We start from the raw sequence: 17,050 nt of genomic DNA on the forward strand, positions 1-17,050 counted from the left end.
ACGATTGCGTGTATTTTTCTTCTTCTTCGATTTCGTCTATAAATTGAAGGCTATTGGTCACCAACCTCACATTGGTTTCCCATTTCGTTTGGGTTCTTTTGTTGCAGATTACCATCCTTAAAATTCGTAATCGAATCTTTCTGGTCGTAGGTTGCTTTGCTTCTTTCAGCCACAAACCCAAAATCTCTCGGGAATTGCTAGATTCTCGGCTTATCCTAGCAGCAGATTTTGGATTCTGGCCCATTTTGTTGATTTTCGCCAACTGGGTCTTGTTGAGATTTTATTGGGGTGTGAATTCTGTGTTGCTGGGTTTGAAAGTTGTTTCTTTTTCTCCCCTTCTGGATTCAACTCCTTCGTAGGTTTCCAATAGTGTTTGCGTGAATTGGGGTGTTTTATTTCTCAGGTATTGGATTGAACTGACCTGAACTAAATTTTGCTCAAAAAGTTTGTATCTTAGTTTCCATTTTATAACTGGGTATGGTGTTTTGTTGTTGATGTTGGCTTTTGTTTTTCAGATTTTTTATTGAGACTTTCCAAGGTTTGAGAATGACGATTAGTAGTTTAGCACCTAAGACAGAGAAGAAGAGATCAAGGAAGAACAAGGCAGTGGTTAATGAGAATGCGCCCTTGTTGCCGAAAAGTCATGTTCAGGAGAGTGATGCTGGGTTTGATGATTTCAACGGAGCTTCATTTTCTGGGGCTGTTTTTAACTTATCCACTACAATTATTGGTGCTGGAATCATGGCGTTGCCTGCAACCTTGAAACAGTTGGGAATGGTGCCTGGCCTTATTGCTATCGTCATCATGGCCTTGTTGACAGAGAAGTCCATTGAGCTTTTGATTAGGTTTACCCGAGCAGGGAAGTCTGCTTCTTACGCTGGTCTCATGGGGGATTCATTTGGGAAGTATGGAAAAGCTCTGGCGCAGATATGTGTTATAATCAATAACATTGGTGTGCTCATTGTTTACATGATTATAATTGGTAAGACCCATTGTTGAGTGTGTGTTTATTGTTATCATTAGCTTAGGCTTTAACCATCAAGCCTAGAAGAAAGATCTGTATGGTTGTCTAATTTAGTTTAGTCTTGTTCATCATGCAGGTGATGTGCTCTCTGGAACATCTTCAAGCGGAGATCATCACTACGGTATCCTTGAAGGATGGTTTGGTGTGCAATGGTGGACAGGACGAACATTTGTTGTACTTGTTACAACACTCGCCATATTTGCACCGCTTGCGAGCTTTAAACGAATTGGTGAGTGTTGTTCATTTATTTGAAATGACAATAAATGGTTAATTGTGTCATTTACTGTCAGGAAGATGACTGAGATAACTGGGATGCGTGCTTAACCATGGTACATAAGTTCTAGTTTTGACAGCCCATGGTTGCACAATTGATAACGGGGATTGCTTCAAGGTTGTTGTCATACAACTACTCATCAGAGTAGTTGTTAGAAGTGTTACGGGCAATTTAAGATACCATTGAAGTTTAAGATGAGTAGGGCATCCTAATAATTGCTTGTTAATCGTGGTAGCTTTCTGTTACAGTTTACTCATGTTTTGAAAATATCTATTTTATTGTATAAGTTAAGTAAAGAGAATTTTGGAAGCATTTATGTTTGTGGTCTTATATTCTATAATAAAACTTGCATTTTGGATGGAACATATTAAATTCCTTGAGCAGTAACTTTTTAATGTTGAATTCATGTGATGGGTGTGGTCTTATGTTGATCTATTTGGCTTCATATTGTAAAATGAATACTGGAGGATTTACATGCCTACTCTGTGGTTGCAGATTCATTGAGATTCACATCTGCCCTTTCAGTTGCACTGGCAGTTGTTTTTCTAGTCATTGCTGTGGGAATTGCAGTTGTCAAGATAATAAGTGGAGGCATTGAGATGCCCAGACTCTTCCCAGACGCCACCACAGATTTGGCATCATTCTTTAAACTATTCACTGTAGTTCCTGTGTTTGTGACTGCCTATATCTGCCACTACAATGGTATGCAAGTTTTCAAACCTTTGTGCCAAGCTTACTTTTTCCCTTGCCGTGCCTGTTTAATTGTTTTGATGTTTTTATATGCTAGTTTTTTATTTGTTTGAAAGTCAGATGGTTACATTAAGAGAGTTTACAAGTTCTGGTATTTGTGCACCTTTTCTTCTGCAGTTCACAGCATAGACAATGAGCTTGAGGACTCATCACAGATGCGAGGGGTTGTACAAACTGCCCTTCTTCTATGTTCTTCTGTATATGTAATGATAAGCTTCTTCGGTTTTCTCCTGTTTGGGGATGGGACTCTTGATGATGTTTTGGCCAATTTCGATACCGATCTTGGAATCCCTTTTGGTTCTGTGCTCAATGATGCTGTTCGTATAAGCTACGCAGCACACCTGATGCTTGTATTCCCAGTTGTCTTCTATCCATTGCGGCTCAATATAGATGGTCTCCTCTTCTCTTCATCAAGGCCTCTGGTTCTGGATAACTTCAGATTTGCATCTGTGACTATTTCCCTTATTGGTGTAATCTTCCTGGGAGCAAATTTCATACCCAGCATTTGGGATGCTTTCCAGTTTACCGGAGCAACCGCCGCAGTCTGTATAGGATTCATTTTTCCAGCTGCCATCACTCTTAGGTGAGTTGGTTACTGTTTTTAATACTTCCAGGATTTTGATCATTGTTGGATACCTGACATAGCAAACTGAAAATGCACTTAAGCCTTGTTTTTATAGGCTTTTTCTGTAATCACTTATTAAAGGAGAAGAGATTAAGAAGGTAAAATGAATTATACTTCTCCAAAAATTGAAATCAACATGATTTCAACTTTTGGAGAAGTCATATGAGAAGACTTCAAAAAAAGTTAAATGTATAAGTTGATTTTAACTAATGGGAAAAACTGGATTCATTTTACCTTTCTATTTTCTTGTTTGAAAAGTGCTTATAGAGATATTTATTCAAACAAGGCCTTAGTTGTGGAATGTATAGTACCATTCATAGAAATTATGTGGAATGTTACTACAATTGTTTTTGTGTTTATGCTTTTGCTGATACCTAATTAATGTATTTCCAACCATCATTTTAACCATGCAGGGACCGCTACAACATTGCAACTAAATCAGACAAGATTTTATCTGTTGTTATGATAGTCTTGGCCGTCTTCTCTAACGTGGTGGCTATATACAGTGATGCCTATGCATTGATCAAGCAGAACCAAACTTCACGAGAATGATGGCCATCATTCTAGATGAGAGGAACTGAATTGACAGGGTTATTGGTCAATTAGAAAATCTGGGTTTTCTGAGAGGATCCCATGGGTTGATTTGAATAAACAGAAAAGCTACCCTGTGTACAAATGTGCTTCAGAAGTGTTGCAGTCTGCAGCATGAGTCCAACCTCCTCCTCTGTAATTTTCCATTTGTTGTAGTAGTTGAAAGTTTTTATCGAACAATACACTCTATCCCTTTCCCTGATTTGTTCTTCCTCAAATGTAATAATAGAAACCTTTGTTGGCATTTGTATGTATTGTATTGGGTGAAAAAGGAATGAATTAGTTAAAGAAATGGTATACATTTCAAGAATTGGACGAGAGAAAACTGTAGCTTCCATTCTTTTTCTCTTTTTTCTATTGTTGAAGAAATTGAATTGTAGATCGGAGAATTACTTAGTATACTCATTGTCCCTGAAAGCATTTTTTTTCTTCAAATTAAATAGTGGTAACTTACTTGATGGGGGGTGAATATCTCTTGGTAACTTACGTGGTAATAGTATTATCAAGGAACTAATTAGATGGTTATGCCTTAATTAGAGGTTAAGGTTGTATTTGACAATTGCAGAGGTTGTTAGAAAAATGGAAAAACTGAGGTGAATTCATACATAAAAGGGCATATTTGTGCTAACTTTTAACCAAAAATGATTCCAGCAAGGACTATATGCTTCTCATTCATTTAAGTATAAATTTGTCAATGCTAAAATTTTTCCTGCTGTTTTTCTAAAAGGTAGAAGACATTAAAATATTGAGCAGGGAAAATATCATTTCCTCAAGTGATTCATTTAGTCTCACTGACCTGATTTCTGCGATTGCATACATAGAAAGAGCAGAACACTTGCAAGGACATCAAGAATAAGAGAAAGATGGCAGCAAGAAATATTAGAAATTGCCATGAAGCAAATACATAAACCTTCATGAACTTCAAAACTTTGATACACATTCTACCATTATAATGCTGGTTGACATCTTCAATGACTTTATCCAGGAATGGCACCCTTGTCAATTTAATGGACTTGGTCATCCCATTCCACAGGGTAGCCACCTCTTCATCACTCTTCAAATGGTTCAAAATAACCCCTTTTTCTCTAAGAATCTTCGCATCTTCCTCATGGTCTATAATCCCATTCATCAATTCAGTGTAACGGGTGAAAACCAGTGACCCTGATGCAGCTGATGCTTCATAAGCAACTAAGTTTCTCAATAACACTTCACTGTTCACGTCTAAACCAATTGTTGGAAGGTACAGTGTTACTGTTTTTACATCAAATCCAATGGTTGATATGTCTCCATTGGTGGCCATGAAACAAACCCCAGACTTAGAGAGTTCTGTGACTGAAGGAATTGCAATTTCCTCCATCAAGGGTGGTTTGTTGGTGGCATTATCTGAGCTTAAATTCCCATTCTCTGCTGTGCTTGCTTCTTTATCTTCCGAGAAAAATAAGTATTCAACAGGTTGCTTAATAATTCCTACTCCAGGAAGGTTAGAAATTATAGTCCAAGGCAACCAAGTGATAACTTTCATGGTTCTACATTGCTGGAATTTCTTAATTAAGTTTACAAATGCTGTAACCAATTTTGAAAGAAAGCTCCAAATCTCACATAGAAATTGCTTAGCATAGTTCAAGAATGATTCTTCATGATCCTCATTATCTTTGTGTTGATCCTCTAACTGGACTACATCTGATTGTTCTTCCAATTTAGGCACAATCATAGCATACAAAAAATCTAGCAAATGTGCACACTCTGAGACACTGATCTCTGAATAATCCTTCTCTATCACCTTGAAAGGAGAAAGTTGTTTCAACAATCCTATCAACATGGCAACCAACATGCCATCTGCTAATTCCATTGATGAGAATTTGAACTCCAACATCTTTCTCAACACAAATAGTGGAATCTGATTTTCAAGCATTACTATGTCCTTCAAGATTGCATTATGAGCAATTCTCCTCCCAGCATAATCCATGAAGTGAGACATTCTTGATGAAACTCCTGGTATCATCACTGTTCCATCTTGAATGCTATAAACTTGAAGAAATTCAAGCAAAAACGAGGCATCAATAGCCACCATCCACATCAATGTTTCTCCATTATAATTTAAGTACCTATGGTAGCATGCTCTTATCCTATGTTCTAACTTCATCAATTGGTCAACTATGTGTTCTAACTTGAGGCTTTGTAGTTGTTCTTGGAATCTTTTTGCTGAAGCAATTTTATATCTCTCCATCTCATAGAGTTCTTGACGCCAATGATGATAAGGTCCTATGGAAACTTGCTGAGGGATATAAGAATCTGGATCAGTAGCCATAAGGGGCTTAGGCACATTGAAGATGGACACATGGAATTGATCATCATCTTCAAGCACTTCATTGAGAGTATCACGTATTTGAATCACCCACCGAAGCTCATCAAAGTTGGATTTGGATTCTTTTGGTGTTGTGGGTCTAAAATGAGACATGTTTTTGGAGAAATTAGACTTGGTAGGAATGAGTTGTTTTGGTTCTATATTTGGTGAAAATTGAAACTTAAACTGCGCATAATTATGCTATGAATATCCTTAATTAATGTTCATTATGTGACAGATTTCGGTTCAATAGTAAAAACAGCGTTCCACATGCTTAAATGTAAATGAATTTCGTAAGTTATTGCTTGTCAGCAAAATTAAGTGTTCGTTTTGTTTCAGTTATTTCTTTTTCATGAAAAATCACTTTCGCTTTACATAAAACGACAGTTCTAATTTTTTAAGTATGTTTTATATAAGCTTTTGAAAAAATAAAATCTGAATCACAAAAAACCAGATTACTAATTATTTTGAGTAGCTCACGGAAAAGGGTAACAAGTTGGTTTCAAAATTAAAACGATGTTTTATTATTCTAATAAAAATAACTTTTACGTTTTATGTGTTCTCTAAAATATAAATTATTGTTTATATATCCTTAAAATTACCTTTTTAAAGCTCTAAATTTCTAAGTAACCTTTAGAGTTCTAAACATTTTGTTACATAAAAAAAACTTACAATTTTTTATTTTTTTTTTATGTTTCATTGTTACTTATAATAAAATCACTCGAATTGAATTTTAGTTAAGAATAAAATTAGAAAAAAAATCCGATAACACTTTTCTAAATTTATTTTTGTAATAGTTAAAATTTATCTAAAACTACAAACTTAAAAAACGGAAAATAATTAAATAGAATTTGAGTTTATTTTTTTTTTATGATTTTTAATATTTTATCAATTGTAGATAAAAGAGTGTAGCAACATTTCTCTTAATAATAATAACAAATATATATTCCAGGGTTATTTTTGTCCTAATCACATTATGAAGGTTAATTATCTTAATTATTGTTTATGAGATTTGGGCACGTCTTTTAAATGGTGTATCAGACACACATATGGATACTTTACCACATGTATTGGTGAAATGTCCAATTCAAAAAATATTTGTTGGATTTTTTTTATAACACGATTTTAACAAAATTTTTAAAAAAGAAATACATATATTTCTCCTTTTATTGAGTTAATAATAACAATAAAAAACATATATTTTAGGGTTACTTTTGTCCTACGTCACATTATGAAGGCTAATTACGTTAGTTATTACCTATGAGACTCGTACACGTCTTTTAAATGGTGTGTCAAACAAACGTACGGACACCAACATTTGTACGACGTGTATCAGTGAAGTGTTTAATTTAAAAAATATTTGTTGGATTTCTGACAATTCTAACACAATTTTAACACAATTTAAAAAAGAAGAAATACATTAATTTTTTAAGAACTTAAACTTATAATATAAAATTTTATTATAATTAAAAAATAAAAAATAAGTCCTTTTAAATAAGTCATGAAAAACATCTTTATACTAAAAAAATTAAAACGTACATAAATTTTTAATATAAATTTATATAATTTATAATTATACCATAGATCGATATCTACATGTCTTAAAGATTATACATAAATATCCTATATAAATCCCTCATAAAAAAAACTACCTTAATTCCGGAAAAGATACCCTCCAACTAAAACAAGCGAACAGATTCAATCCTCGCCGTTCATCTAACCTCTCACACATCCAACGGATCACATGAAAAGGGTTCATCTTGAACCACGCCTTTATCCAAAGCTTCTTCTCAGTTCTGCCAGAGACATAGCTGCTGGTGTTTTCTGCTTTCTCAATTTCTCGAAGTTTTTATTTTTCTTTTAATTCTTAACGTTTCAAATATTGGGTCATGCTTTGTTGTTTCATTCTCGGTGGTTCCTTCGTAGTAGTATATTGATATGCCCCTTTTGTTGAGTTTACCGTTTCAGTTTCACACTTGTCTTCTCAAGCTTTCTCATTCTCCCTTTCTCAGTGCTCCTACTCGTACCAAAGCTTATGTGCGAACGCGTGATAGCTACCTTGGCATTGTTTTCTTGTCACAACCGAAATACTCAATTGGGTCAACAGGGTTTCATGAGTCCACTCCTAAGCCTAGGGACTCGGTTCATGCTGTTGTTGACTCTGGTTTGTGGGAGCAAGAAGAAGAATGTGTTGATGAGGGGAGAGAAATAGTTGATGCCACCTCTTTTGTGTCCAAGAAGGAATTGCCTTGGGGAGAACTAGAGCTGGAAGATGGTGATGATGATATGGAAGGAAGAGGACAATTTGATCCAACTATAGTGACCAAGGATGAATTGTGTCTTTGGGGAGAAGATGATGATGTTGAAGTTAGAGAAGAATTTGGTACATCTATAGTGTCCAAGGAGGAATTACATCCTTGGGGAGTAGCAGAATTGGATGATAATGATAAAGGAATAGAAGGTGTTAATGCATATTTTGTGTCCAATAAGGAATTGGCTCCCTGGGAAGAAGTCAAAGACGATGAAGAGGATGACAGAAATAACAATGGAAATGGCAATGCTGAGAGAAGAGCACATGGTGGTGCTTCTTTTGTGGCCAATAAGAAATTTTCTACCTCGACAGAAGCAGAAGATGGTGATGATGATTTTGACTACAATAACAATTATGCAGTTGAAAGAATAACAAATGGGGATGCATATTTTGTGGCCAAGAAGGAATTGCCTCCCTGGGGAGAAGCACAAAATGGTAATGTTGTTGACAACAATGCCGAAAGGAGAGCAAATGGAGAAGTATATATTGGGGCCAAGAAGGAATTGGCTCCTTGCGGAGAAGAAGACGATGATGGACACCTTTATTCTAGACCTGTGGAAACTACTTTATCAGCTCCAAAGGGGACAGGACTAATGAGGGAGCATGGGGCAATTTTTCTTGAGGAGATGGATGAGAGTGTGTTGTCTAATAGGATTGTGGTGCTTAGCAGAACTAACAAGATTAGAAGTGCAATGGAGTATTTTAAGTCTATGGAAATATCGGATCTTTCTCCTAATATCCATGCTTGCAATTCTCTTGTTTCTAGCCTTTTGAGAAATGGGTGGTATGATGATTGCTTGAAAGTGTTCAATTTTACAAGAGCAAAAGGGATAACTACAGGGCATACTTATAGCTTGATTCTTAAGGCACATGCAAAAGCTCATGGTTGCGATTCAGCTCTTATATTCTTCAGAGAACTAGAAAGTGAATGTGATGTGGAGAAGGATTTTGATGCTATTGTTTACAACACCATGATATCTATCTGCAGAAATGCTGACAATTGGAGTGAAATAGAGAGGTTGTGGAGGAGTATGAAGGAAAATGGGTGTGCTGGAACCTGTGTCACGTATCGCCTGCTGATCAATAGTTTTGTACGATGCGACCAAAATGACCTTGCTTTTTATGCTTACCGTGAAATGGTTCAAAATGGATTTGAACCAGACAACAATATATTAAATGCTATCATCTGTCTATGTGCTAAGGAGGGAAAATGGGATGATGCATTAAGTGTCTTTAAGACAATGTTGAAGGGTGAACTTAAGCCAAACTTAGTTGCATGCAATGCATTAATTAACTCACTTGGCAGAGCAGGGGAACTCAAGCAAGCATTTCAGATCTACAAAACAATGAAATCATTGGACCTTAAACCAGATGCATATACATTCAATGCCCTACTAAGTTCTCTTAACAAGGCTAATAGGCATCACAAAGCTCTTGAGCTTTTTGAGATGATTGAAAGAGATCAAACATTTCAATTCAATATTCATTTATATAATACTGTTTTAATGTCTTGCTCAAAGCTTAGGTTGTGGGAGAGAGCTGTAGAAATTTTGTGGCAAATGGAAGCTTCTGGATTATCTAATTTGACAATGTCATATAATCTTGTCATCAGGACCTGTGAGCTTGCAAGGAGGTCAACAATTGCACTGCAGGTGTACAAGCACATGGTTCACCAGAAGTGCAGTCCAAACGTGTTTACTTATTTGTCTGTAGTTAGATGCTGTGTTCGTGGAAATCTCTGGGAAGACTTAGAAGAAATCCTAAATGTGAGTAAAAGGCATTTTCAAATTTCTGAGCAATATTTGTCTGGAATTAGTTTGTTATAAGAATTATGGATGATAGAGTAATATTTGCTTAGTTGAAAACATTTTTCAAACAGATAGCCCGTTAACCAATGCCAATTTATGAATTGTAAATGATGTCAATTATGGAAAAAGTTATCATTTAGTACCAAGTGCTATTGCAAACATTCTAAAACATCCCTGAGATGATAAATAATTTATGATTTTTCTGCCTTAAATTTATGAGCTGTAAATTATATCAATTATGAAAAGGGTTATCATTTAGTACTGACTAAGTGCTATTTTAAGCATTCTCAAAAATCACTTCGAGAAGATAGTAATCTTTCAAAACCTAGCCTGGAGAAAGGCAACAGACGGTTAAATTTAGTACTTCTTGGTCTTCATATGATAAATAGGAGCCACCTCACAGCAACATTTGCAAATCATGCTGAGTATTATGTATGTTTACATGGATACTTAGGATCCAAATTTTCCTTTTATAAATTTAATCAGAGTATTAATTAATTAACCTTATTTTCTGGTCTGACATATATTTGACCTTCCTGTTATCTGTTCTTTATGCAGCAGAGCATGCCAAATGCCACTCTCTATAACGCTGCCATTCAAGGGTTGTGCTTACGCTGTAATGTTAACTTGGCAAATAAGGTCTACACAAAAATGCTAGAAAGTGGTCTTCAACCTGATGTCAAAACACAAGTACTTATGCTTCGTATGATAAGGAAAAGGGAGTAGCTAGTAATCTATTAATTGATATAACTAATACAACAGTTTTGAAATGATGAGCAAAAGGAGGAGAATATCATAGTCAACTGAATCAGGGAGTCGATCCAATAATAAATAGTTATTGTTTGGGTCTTGTGGGAGAATAGCAAACCAAAATGTCACTGTAACTCTCTAACAACTGTATAGTTATCACCTTCATTCTTTCCTTTCGTTCTTCCTTTGGTGCTGAGGGTTGTAAAGAAGCTTCTTCTTTGATATGTATGTAAATGATGTAAATAGCCAAGTCTTTTACATTTTTCCTGTTATATTTAAGAGATCAAGTAAAGTCCTGGGACTTAGCAATTGTATTGTGTCTCTTGCAACTTGTGTGTATTCTTCCTCAGTGTTGATTCTGTATAGTTTCCTGTGCTATTAAAAACAAGTTCTGATATTTTCTTGAAGTACTTCGTGATTATGCACTCTTCCTGTAGATTTTTCTCATGATACCTGGACAATCATATTTTTCATTTTGTCTGCCAAGAAATTCTGAAGAACGATGAATGCCATAGCATACTTTAGTCTATGAGAAAAAATGTGGAAGCAAGTGCCCCCCTGCCCCGAACTGAAACTTTGTACTGTGTATTTTAAGGTTATCCCTTAGAAATTGACAAGTGATTGTGTGTTTATTATCTTGATCAATTTCTCAGTTTGAGATTAATCCTATTCTGAGTCCAACTACAATTCTTCTGAGGCTTAAGTGTGGAATAACAATAGCCTGGGTTTCATAGCGAAGACAATCAACAGAAACTTAATTGTTGTGCTGGTTTACACAAAATTTTGTGGCATGTGAACTAGTTGAAGGCACTGTTGAGTCTCAAGATAATTATGGATGGTGATGGCAAGTATTTGTAATTCTTATTAGTATAAACCAATATTCAGGATAACAAAGGGAATAAGCATCGGAACTATTCATTGTGTTTTCTGGTATAAAAAACCATCACGTAGAAGTGCTACATCTTTTTTGGTCTGAGTTCAACCTCAAATTTGTTTCTTATATAGAACAGTTTCTTGAGAATAAAAAAATGTTTCTTTAGGAATAGAATCAGAAATAACCTTTTTCAAGAAATAGTTGGAGTTTAATATTGAAAGAAAATGGAGTGTAACTTGCTTAACGATAATGTGAAGCAGTAAAGATTACAATTGCTTAACACACTAAAAAAAAATCCTTAAGAAAACTTTATATTCAATTTATATATTCCAAACTTGGAACATACACTTTGGACTCTCTAATTTAAGGAGAAATGCTAGAATAATTTATATTACCTTCTAAGCTATTAATTTGTTTAAGAAGAACATCAAATGATTTATCTCAGTACCTGAATGAATTGATGTAATTTCATATTAGCATGAATCACACAATTCAACAATGCTAGTTTTCTTTCACTATTTCTCATGTAAGAAATTTAATCAAGTAGCAGTTCTAAATTTACCATGTTTAATTATTCCTGTACTTTAACTGTCTTATGTACTTTATTTAACTACTTCCTTGTCTTGGTTATTCTTCCAAAATAGAAGTTTTACTAACTTAGATTTGAATATTTTTCATTTCTCTAACTCTCACGGGCAATACAAATTATAATTCATGATTTCAAAATTAACCTTGCAATTCATAATTTAAATCTTGATCACTACAAAGCTCCAAGAGATGGTATATTAAATGTTTGGTTTCTCTCCACTGGTTGAGAATAAACAATGTAATCATGGAGAAGTAGCACATTCAGGGAGCTGGGTTGTCTCAACCAAGTAGCTACTTCAGTTCCTTCTGATATAAACCTCCCCAAATTACACTCAGCTATCTGAAAGGGTGCACCAATGCTATTCAGGAGTGCCTCAACAGCCTTTCTTAAAGCACCGTTGCCCACTACTTTGCTATGCTTGCCCCATCCAGTTAATATGCTGCAGAAAGATTATGATTACATCTTCAATCCTCACCAATCTAGTTAAAGGATAACAATAATCTTAAGAGGGAAAAATGCAAAACCTCAATATAGGAGATGACTTCTGGCCTCCAAAAACAGTGGTGCGCAATTCGAGCAACCATGAATGCACCATTGCACAGGCTGCTCCACAAGATGTGAGATGTAGATCCAAGCATTCAGTAGACCAGCCCCCTTTCCACACATTTCGGTTTCTCCCTTCAATCACAACCATTTGAGCCCCAAGTTTCTGATGCAAAAATCAGTTTATTATAAAAACAGAAAAAATGGAAGAGTTAGATCAATGTAAACAAAAGGGTGCATCTACTGTAAACTCCTAATATTAATCATTCCACTGATGAGACATCAATACAACACATGTTGTAGAAAATTGCAAAGGTAACAGATGCATAAGTAGCAAATTTCTAAGTACTCAATTTTACCTGACCAAAATGCCACAACATATCAGTCAGAGCATTATAAAATGCAGATGCTGTTGAAGAATCCATCTGCTCAAGTTCATCAAAAAGTCTTTGAGCCTGATCCCATATGCCTTGCCCATGACCCATAAGTAGGCCATGAGCTACACCATAGACCTGGCTATCAAACACGCGGAGGCTGTCTAATAGCTTTGAAGCATCTTGAAATGTCTCACAACAACTGCATCCAACATATCAAATTATGCAATTAACAATTGGTTGTATTTATTTGAGAGTATCAAAATACAAACTAAAATAAATAAATAAAGGAAAACAGAAACAGTAACACTGTCAAACATTAAAAGAACATTGAGTACATCATCCATAACTAGGTAAGGTATAAAATCCTTAGGATTGAAGAAGTAGCACTCAATATATCTAGGAGGATAAAAATGAATGGAGAAAGTGTATTAAGAGAAAAGCTGAGAGGAAAATATAGAGAAAGGAAAATACTGAGTTTGTAGAAGTGATGAACTTCTGTTTACTATATGTAGATTACAGAAGCTTGTCTAACTGACTAAGTTATAACAACCTAGCAGTGACAGTTGTAAATAACTGACAGAAATCAAGTTATAATGACAGCTGTCAAAATCTAAATAACAGAATACAGATGATAAAAGGAGTTATTCACTCACAAAGTGTAATAAATCACAGCCAAATACCTGTTTTTTAGTTACTAATAACAGAAATAGAACAACAGCTTTGGTATAGAAAATTGGGCCAATTCTTTGAATAATAATTTAAAAAAGACATAATACAGCCACAAACCCCTCTTTATAGCAAATTAAGCTTTAAAAAAATCACAAGCCTAAGAGTAGATCTAATCATAGACATTTATAGTAACCTTAACTTGAAAAAAAGAAACTGAAAGAAAGAAGTAGAATATAGGGTAACATGTAAGTGATATAGAATAGAATGGGTGTAAGACAGACAGAAATATTGGATAGTTATTTGCTACCTGCAAGCATTCAAGATGGCTGAAAATGTGACAACATTAGGTTTAATTTCCATTTCATGCATTTGTCGAAATATCTGCACTATGTACAAATTGTCTTGTGTGATCCTCTTATCCTTCTTCGTAAGACCTGCTTTTTCGGCAGCAAGTTGCTCCAACATCTTCATGATTTCATCATTGTTCCCATTGTCAGTCTTCTGATCTAGTAAGGTATCCACAATAGAAGATGAATGTTTAATTTGAAGGTCATTGGCTTCAAAAGAAGTATCAGGCCCACATTCCAGAGCTGGTTTCCGTCCTACTTTGAAGGCATCAATAATGGAGTTGTAAGTCACAACATTTGGCCTACTTCCTTTCTCTATCATCACATCAAGCAGCCTCAAAGAAGATTTGATAAAACCATTTTTGCATAAAGCATCAATGAGAGCACTGTAAAATACAACATCTGTCTCCATGCCTTCTCGCTTGAACTCTCTATAAACATCCATTGCCTCAGCATACATTCCACCTTTAGTGTATATTTTAATTAATGTCGAGTAAGTTAGATCATTCGGATAAATGCGTCTTGCTTTCATCTCATCAAATAATTTTCTGACCTCAACACACTTGTTGTATCTGCCATATCCCTCTATCAATGCATTATAAGTTACTACATCATTTTTTATTCCACAACTCTCCATCTCTTTAAATTTACCCACTGCCTCCTCAAACCAACCAAGATTTGCATATAGTCCAACCAGTGCATTGTAAGACACCCTATCCAACCGAATCAAAAGGATCTTCATTTCATCATACACATTTAGGGCATCTTCAAAGCGCTCAGCCTTAGAATAGCCAGCCATCAAAGTACTATAAGTGACGACATTGGGCCAGATGTTCTTAGCAGGCATCTCCACAACAATAGCATGCCTGGCAAGATCCATCCGTCCACCTTTACACAGTGCATCCACATATGTATTATAAGTATACACATCACGCCCAATCCCTTTCCTTTCCATTTCAGCCAACAAATCCTTACACAATTGCCACCTACCCTTCGGGACACAAGTTTTGAGAAGTGAGTTATAAGTAAGCCGATCTGGCAAACAACCTGCATCTACCATCTCCTCCAAAAACTTAACAACTATTTCAAAGGCATTTTCCCCTTTAGCCCCTGCATCAATAATAGCATTGTATGTGACCAAATTGGGCTCCAAGCCAAAGTATCCCATGCTCCTAAACAAACTCACAGCCTCCTGAAAGCGATCATTCCTGCCAAGAGCACTAATCATGGCAGAAAAGGAGTAAACAGTGTTTCCATACCCTCTACTCCTAGACTCTTCAAACAGATTCAGAGCAAGCTCAATCTTCTTCAACCTACCAAGAGTCCTAATCATGTTGCTGGTCAACTTCCCCATGAAAGTACTATCAGTTGCCCTACTCATGGCAAAATCATAGGTCCTAGTAGCTAGCAAAAGGTCACCAGTATTGGCAAACTCCTTAAGCAAATAAACATAATCCTCAGCAACATAAAGCCTATAATTAAGCAACACACTATCTATGGCAGCAACATCATTACCAGCATTAGTGAGGCTATGCAGAACCTCCTCAGCCGCCTTGGAGTGCTGCTGGTTGTTAGGGACGGCCCTGGGGCCGCCCGAGTTCATCTTCCCTGGGTTCTTATTGGACCGCCGACCAGAAAACTCGGGCGCAAGCCGGGTTTTCTGGCCACCGAGCCACGGACTCAGGGAAGATGAAAATGCAGCTGAGGCAGTGGCAGCTGCAGAGGGAACACCTGCACCTGCACTTGAAGCTGGTGAATAGTACCTGGTGGAAGAAGAAGAAGAACTCCAGCGGTTGCGGTTGTTGTTTCGGCGGTGGTGGCTCCTGTTCTGGTTATGGTGGTGGCGCTGGTTATTGTTGGAGGGTCTCGGGGGAACGGAGGAGAAGTGGGGTGGGGTTGTTGGGGTTGATGCCATTGCACTGTTGAAGCAAAAGGGTATCTGAACTGCGGATAAAGATGAGAACTTTGGGGCTCTAATTGAGTGATAGCTGTTGAAGCTTGGTGGGTAGAAGAAGAGTGTGGTGATTCAGTTCACAACTTTCAATTCAATTTCTTTCCTCTGCAGACAGACAGACATTATCCTATGTTCATCCCCTTACCCTCTTCACCTTAACTATTCTACCCCTGTTCTCTCAGCTACTTTTGTTATTATTATTATTATAAAGATAATAATAAATAATAAAATAATAATAATAATTATTGCAATTATTGTGGTGAAAAAATCATTGGACAAGACTTAAAAGAGGATTTTGTATGCCAATCTATTAACTACTACAACAAACCTAACTACTTTACCCATTTCTTTTTCACATTTTATGATCACCACTTACATTTTTAACACCCTTTTTCAAACTATTAATGACTTGTGTTTTGTATAATGTTAGAAAATATTTGAAATTTTATATTTTTGAATAAAGTATTCTTTTTAGGGTTTAGGGTTTGAATTTGATTGCATCTTCTTCTTCTTATTCGATATATATAGTATACGTTAGGTTTATCTATTTTAGGAAATAAAATTCGTATTAATAAATATTTGTATAGAAATATTTTATATTGATTGTATAAAATAATTTTATATGTTAAAGAAGTTTTTTTTTTAATTTTTAGACTTATTTTGATTTTTGATTAATTGTTTTACATAAATTGTCCTATTTTAATTTTCATTAATTTGTTTAAATTAATTTTAACAAAATGAATGTCAAATTATCATAAGTTTATGATTAGATGGATTTGGTTGTGAGAGTAAGTTCAACTTTTTATATAAACATGAAAAAATGCTATAAAATTAGCTTTAATTTATTGTCATTAATTGCTTAAAAAAATGTTCAAATCCTAAAACTGAGTTTACAAGTTAGATTAAAAATAGGAGTTTGATGGAAGAAATCATAAATTTATTTTTTTTGAATATTTTCAGTTTTTTGTTTTAAATTATTTTATTTTTTAAATATCTTTGGCAATTTTAAATTTGTTAAACTTAATTTCTTTATTTACACAGAGTATTTCACCTTCAAATACAAAAATTAATTTTGATAATAAAACTATTTAATATTTAAAAACCAGAAAAAAAGGTAAAATTGTAATACAGTAAAAGATACTCATCACCATATTCTTTTTTATTTTCCTTTAAAATATTAAAAAATCCATTTAAATATATATATATATATATTTTTTTTT

General features: G+C 35.1%; 4 protein-coding genes across 5 annotated transcripts; 2 read left to right on the top strand and 2 right to left on the bottom strand.

Annotated features, from left to right (window-relative positions):
• LOC137823761 (amino acid transporter AVT6A-like) lies at positions 1-3,589 on the top strand. Its single transcript, XM_068629022.1, has 6 exons — positions 1-403; positions 516-982; positions 1,101-1,253; positions 1,794-2,000; positions 2,166-2,631; positions 3,087-3,589. Exons 2-6 carry the CDS (start codon positions 547-549, stop codon positions 3,223-3,225), a joined length of 1,401 nt encoding a protein of 466 aa, XP_068485123.1. The 5' UTR covers positions 1-403; positions 516-546; the 3' UTR covers positions 3,226-3,589.
• A 427-nt stretch (positions 3,590-4,016) lies between these two features.
• Positions 4,017-5,722, bottom strand: LOC137823482 (putative UPF0481 protein At3g02645). Its single transcript, XM_068628644.1, has one exon. It carries the CDS (start codon positions 5,720-5,722, stop codon positions 4,043-4,045), a length of 1,680 nt encoding a protein of 559 aa, XP_068484745.1. The 3' UTR covers positions 4,017-4,042.
• Positions 5,723-7,383: 1,661 nt separating this feature from the next.
• On the top strand, positions 7,384-10,887 carry LOC137823760 (pentatricopeptide repeat-containing protein At3g29290). Of its 2 annotated transcripts, none has more exons than XM_068629020.1 (2): positions 7,384-9,685; positions 10,286-10,887. In XM_068629020.1, the coding sequence occupies exons 1-2, from the start codon at positions 7,547-7,549 to the stop codon at positions 10,451-10,453; spliced, it is 2,307 nt and encodes a 768-aa protein (XP_068485121.1). In that variant the 5' UTR covers positions 7,384-7,546; the 3' UTR covers positions 10,454-10,887. The 2 variants fall into 2 exon arrangements, with proteins under 2 accessions (XP_068485121.1, XP_068485122.1); XM_068629021.1 differs by having other exon boundaries at positions 7,403-9,685; positions 10,289-10,887.
• Positions 10,888-12,008: 1,121 nt separating this feature from the next.
• Positions 12,009-16,029, bottom strand: LOC137823871 (pentatricopeptide repeat-containing protein GUN1, chloroplastic). Its single transcript, XM_068629179.1, has 4 exons — positions 13,837-16,029; positions 12,843-13,059; positions 12,465-12,649; positions 12,009-12,379 (listed from the first exon to the last, which is right to left on the bottom strand). The coding sequence occupies exons 1-4, from the start codon at positions 15,789-15,791 to the stop codon at positions 12,112-12,114; spliced, it is 2,625 nt and encodes an 874-aa protein (XP_068485280.1). The 5' UTR covers positions 15,792-16,029; the 3' UTR covers positions 12,009-12,111.
• Between the last annotated feature and the right edge of the window lie 1,021 nt (positions 16,030-17,050).

Source organism: Phaseolus vulgaris, chromosome 8 (genome assembly GCF_000499845.2).
Source record: "Phaseolus vulgaris cultivar G19833 chromosome 8, P. vulgaris v2.0, whole genome shotgun sequence".
NCBI lineage: Eukaryota > Viridiplantae > Streptophyta > Magnoliopsida > Fabales > Fabaceae > Phaseolus > Phaseolus vulgaris.